At 34.6% G+C, this 5,430-nt stretch overlaps 1 protein-coding gene across 1 annotated transcript; it reads right to left on the reverse strand.

Moving 5' to 3' along the window:
* Positions 1-866: 866 nt before the first annotated feature.
* Positions 867-5,212, reverse strand: LOC133834774 (protein FAR1-RELATED SEQUENCE 5-like). The gene is made up of 5 exons (XM_062264518.1): positions 5,035-5,212; positions 1,644-3,999; positions 1,412-1,564; positions 1,262-1,321; positions 867-1,159 (listed from the first exon to the last, which is right to left on the reverse strand). Exons 2-5 carry the CDS (start codon positions 3,993-3,995, stop codon positions 1,055-1,057), a joined length of 2,670 nt encoding a protein of 889 aa, XP_062120502.1. The 5' UTR covers positions 3,996-3,999; positions 5,035-5,212; the 3' UTR covers positions 867-1,054.
* Between the last annotated feature and the right edge of the window lie 218 nt (positions 5,213-5,430).

The following is a 5,430-nucleotide window of genomic DNA, read 5'->3' on the forward strand; positions in this document are numbered from 1 at the left end:
CATCGATTGCGCACTGTATGTCATCGAATTACCATCGAGGAGCATCGATGTGGAATCGAAAGAACATCGACCCACAAAATTTTTGCAGAATTTAAACATAATCTTCCAAAATGATGCACATAGAATCAAACCCATTTTAAGCTACATTTTTTGCAAAATAAAGATTAACAATCAAACTCATTTCATCGATTTATACATTACGATTCAAATTTTTTTAAAAAAGAACCACATGATAACCGAATGTCTTACCTTATCGTGGCCGGCGATGGAGAAGACGGTAGCGACGGCGGCTGTGAGGAGAGAGAGAGCTTCGCCTGAGAGAGATGGTGAGAATGTGAACCGAGAGAAAATAATGAGAAAGAAATGAGAGAGTTTGGCTGGGAAGAGAGAAGATGAGGGGTCTCGGTTAGTGGTAGGAGTGTTTTTGTCCAAAATTTTAAAAATGGCATATATTTGGGAGAGTATATTATGTTGGCATTTTAAAAAAATTAAGTATGTTATTGAACATACTGTCTAAAATTTCCCTATGAAAATTGGGGATAGAATAATCTCAAGTTTATTAATGAGATTAAATTATTCCATGATAGAAGGATTAAGGTTTTAGAGGTTTTTGCTTCAATATATTCTTTAATTACTTGACAAAATCACATAATAAATTTGATTCAGTCCAGCCCAGTACTATCTTATTTATCTAGGGGTACCGCTGCACACCATAGGAACTGATGCTTTTTACTCAAGTTATCTGCAATGGAAACAAAGTGACTAACAATCTTACTAAACACTCTTAGGCTAGCTAAAAGCAATAAAAATTTAAAATAAAAAAATGGTGAAGAAATAGAAAATGGAGGTATAAATACAAGTAGATGTAATAAAAAAAAAAATGAGAAATTAATTTGCAAGTATTATTTAACATAGAATATGGCTCTTTATATTTAGATTCTACTTAATAAATTAACAAAATTTACGCATTTCATGACTGAGGCTGTGCCGCTAATAACATTTACATCTAATTTTTTAAAAGAAAAGGGTGTCATTTTAAACATCTATCCTTCCTTTACTTGTGAGCGTGACCAAGATATGGAGTATCCGGAGCTCTGTATCTTTGATCAAAAAGCAAGAATGAAGCTGAATGTGGATGTGGGATATCAAGATCCATTTCCTATAGTCAAAACAAAATAAACAAATTATAATCGTATTCGAACAGAGGGTTTGGATAAATAAAAAGTTTTTTTACATTATTTGACTTTCTACTTTTGATTACCTGCCTCAACTGCGTAGTGTTTGATACAGATTCTGGGTACGTATTATGGATTAGTGGTTCCTGCATGAAGAATATGCGAGTCACATATAACAACAATACTTCAAATTATGATTTATACTCAAAATAAGATTCAACAAACAGCTAGCTTACCTGTAATAATTGGGATTGGCTGGGTGAATCCTGTTGGTTAGTATAAAAGTTCGGTGGTTGGTACATGTTAGTATTGGTTTGCAGGTCAATAACAAGATTTGGTTGTTGGTACATGCTCTTAACCACCTGATTTGCTTCAAAATTGTATAAACCCTGTTCATATGGAAGATAAGAAAAATTTGGAAAATTTAATAACCAAATTGTAAAAGTAACAGTCCTAGCAAATTAGTACCTGCATAATGGGATTTCCTGTTGTGGCTGGAGGTGAAACATAAACCGGAAGGGAATTAGAAATACAGGTAATAGTACTTTGTGGGTGCATTTCTACATTCGGAATTCCTTTTGTAGCAGAGCCTTTTTCATTTAGAATAGTTAGATGATCTCTATCCAATACGGCTCTCTCCCCTTGGTTTGTTCTGTTATCCTTATCATCAATTGCATTTCCATTTATAAAAACCTGTGTTTGTTCATTTTCAGAAGCATTTACGCCCGTGTTAGTCGAAGTTACTGCTCGAGCTTCTTCAGGTTTTAATCTCAATATTTTCTCAACCCCTTCTATCACTTCATCAAGTTGTCTATAAGCGTATACATATGCTTCCTCAGATTCAGAAGCCCTGGCAGACAAGGTTAGAATTTTGTGGCCCAAATCCTTGTAACGGTTTGCTACAATCATTTTAGGATTATCATGGGTGGGGAACTCCTTGCACTCTTTCACACTCCCTAACCTTGCATCTTTTGTCCACCTCTTCAATATATATCTGGAGGGAACTACTTTTATATTTCTATGGTCAAGAACTTTCAATGCATGGCTACACAGGAATCCAACACATTCAAACTTTCTACAATTGCATATAACTGTATCATCCAAAGAGTTAAATTTAACATTGTATTCTCGACTTTGCCCAAATTTCTTAGTTTTGTACTCAAATGATGGTCCATTCTCACTGCACTGGTTAACAACAACATTTAAGCACTTCTCATATCCTTGTTGAAAAACTTCGAATGCCCTTGGGGTGTAAACATCACTTGCATGTTTCAGCAAAACCACTTTCCCCATAAGTCTTGGCATACATCTATCCATTTCATCACTAGCTTCTGTTTCTTTGTACCGTTGCTCATCTACCACCCTCTCAAAGTGCTTAAAGAATTGTAGCACGTCAAGGCTAGAATTTAGATAGTCTCTCAAATCATTAAATAAACTTTCACCAAGATGTGAGCCCTTCATGTCAATAAAAAAGGAATTTCTACCATATACCACAGCCCATTTTTCTTGTTCTCTAAACATCCACTTTAGCCACTCATTTTGTTGAAGACTATATTTTTCCAACATGGCCTCCCACGTATGAATGAAGTCCTCCTCATCCTTTGAATCATAAATACTGCTCTTTAAATCACTAGCAAATGATTCAGTATCTTTTACAACACGGCTCAGGTTTTTGACTGCATTCTCATACATTTGCCACACACAAACACAATGGTTTGTGTCTGGTAAGACTGAATGGATTGCCTCAATAATTGCTGCATCCTGATCAGTGTGTATGGCCTTAGGAGTCTTCCCAGACATTACCTCTAGAAAAGTTCGAAAAAGCCATTTATAAGATTCCACAGTGTCATCGTATAAAAGTGCAGCAGCAAAGATTACCACTTGTTTGTGATGATTCACTCCTACAAACTGTACAAATGGAAAATGATCTGCCTTTGTTCTGCAAACTGTGTCCAAACAAACCACATCACCAAAATGGTCATAATCTGATACCATATTATCATCAGCCCAGAAAATATTACTCACCTTATCATCAATATCAAGCTGTAATGCATACAAGAATGATGGATTTTCAAAATGCTGCCTTTGAAAATAATGCATCAAGCGTGCTGCTTCTCCCTCCTTCATATCTCGAATTCTTTCAGTTCGAAGATAATTATTAAAACTGAAAGAAAAATCATCTAGAGAATCACGGATTCTAAACTGCCTATTCATTGATTCAAATGCTGTTTTTGACTGTGGTCTAAAATCTTCTACCAAGTCAGCTTCATTATATTGATCTTCACTTAATTCTCTTTGCAGTGGTAATGTTTGGACACTACTTGGATTGACATTATCATGATTATGTTGAGATTCAAAATGTGTGACACGGTATTTACCATCAGGTTGACGAGTAATAATCATATGTGCCAAGCAACCAGTTCTTGTTTCCTTCCGATGTTTCCTCACATTAACATCTCTTCTGTCTTTCCGACGATAACCCTCCTTAGAACAGGTGAACTTCCTAGATACCACCTGACCATGTACCTTACTCCTATTTACCCAGTCTTTTCTAACACTAAAGCCAACCAATCTAGCATATTTGTTGTAGAATTTGTATGCATGTTCATCAGAATCAAACTCTGTGCCAATTTGTAATATTGAATCTACACCAACTTCATCTTTTGAGGAAAAAGTGGAGTGAGTACCACAACTAGCATGGACCACTTTTTGGCTGCGATTGTCCTGCTCCACATTCAAGTCCAAATCCTTTGATGTTTTAAGTTGGACATCCATGTTTTCTTGATGAAGAGTACCGAAATCGTCGTCATCACTGTCCATTGACCTTCAGTGAAAACAACTCACATTGTCATAATAGTACACGTTTAAAAGAAAGTTGCAAAACATTGGGTCCATAAAGACAAAGGCATAAGCTTTTATAGTTTTTAAAGTAATATATGTATCAATCACAATGCTACTACATTACTTGTCTATCTGTAAAGTCTAATTGCATAAAATCATTGGCAGGAAAGAAGATCAAAGTGAAAACAATATGCAAAAGAGTTAATTATCAGTCAGTGCTCAAGTGGTATATGCCGCAAATACATTATAATGGTCAAATTTCACTCATTTTATAAGGAGAATTAAGTGATTCATGCCGAATGTGCCCAGAAATGAAAGTTGTGTTTCTTCTTGCTAGTTTAACTTGTAATATGAAACAAAAAAAAAATGATTATTGTCCATAGGATGCACAAATAAATTATCAACGAGGAACATATCTTTTAGATATTTTCATTCTTCACCAATTAACACATGAAAGAAACCTGGTCAAAACAATATAATAAACCTCTTGGTTTAAGTTTTTACAAAATTTCCATGATATCCAACCCATTTGTATTCCTCTAATTTAACATCCAAAATTTACAAAACTTACATCTCCAACATCAATTTGAAAAAAATCATTTTTCCTTATTATAATCATACTAATTCCCTAAATATTTTCCTAGCTAAAACATGTAGTTAAATACAAGCAGAAGCTTTAAACCCCTTGCTTTCTTAATCAGTCCTTAGTTGATGAAAGACATACTATTATTGATTAAAGCTATAACTATAACAGTTCATTGAGAAACAAATTTCAAGAATTTCACAAAGGAAAAAAAAAGCGGAAAATAAAATTGCCTTTAAAGAAAAAAAGCTCTTAGTTTGGGCTAGTATTCATGATAACAGCAGCGGCCAGTTTCGAGCCAAGAATTAAGACACAACCACACAATGTGGTAGGAAATAACTGAAAAGGCACATCTCAAAACACTCGTTATGTTTATACATAAGAAGATGATGCAAAAAACCCAAAAAAGAATACTGTACAATTAGGATGGGGTACCTCGAATGTTTGAGCTTGGAACCGAATCAGGTTTTCGGTCGTTTTTAGGTGGCGGAGCTCGTAGCCACGACCATGGGAGCTTTTCGTTCTTTCTTCCGACGACTTAGACAAGATTCAAGGTTGGGTTGGGCTGTTTTGTCCTGTGAGAAAATTAGTGTAAGCTGAAATGATGTTTTTTTTTTCTAGGGGAGATTGAAATAATGCTTAATTTGGGAAATTTGACCAAATATTCATCAAAACACACACCATACTTTTAAAAACTATGCCTAAATTACTCATTATTGCAAAAATATACTCTAAAATGAAAATAAGACCAAATATTCTTCTGTATTCATAACTTAAAGAAAGTATGACCAAATAATGTTTCCTAAATCATATATGGAAATATTCATAACA

The sequence above is a fragment of the Humulus lupulus genome, chromosome 5 (assembly GCF_963169125.1).
Source record: "Humulus lupulus chromosome 5, drHumLupu1.1, whole genome shotgun sequence".
In the NCBI taxonomy this organism is placed as follows: domain Eukaryota; kingdom Viridiplantae; phylum Streptophyta; class Magnoliopsida; order Rosales; family Cannabaceae; genus Humulus; species Humulus lupulus.

Bases quoted from the DNA above. Each gene is read 5' to 3' on its own strand.
- LOC133834774 (XM_062264518.1), bottom strand. From the start codon at position 3,995: ATGGACAGTGATGACGACGATTTCGGTACTCTTCATCAAGAAAACATG. The intron at 1,322-1,411 runs GTAAGCTAGCTG...TTCTTCATGCAG, and splicing joins GCCAATCCCAATTATTACAG to GAACCACTAATCCATAATAC. The intron at 1,160-1,261 runs GTAATCAAAAGT...TTTTGACTATAG, and splicing joins ACACTACGCAGTTGAGGCAG to GAAATGGATCTTGATATCCC.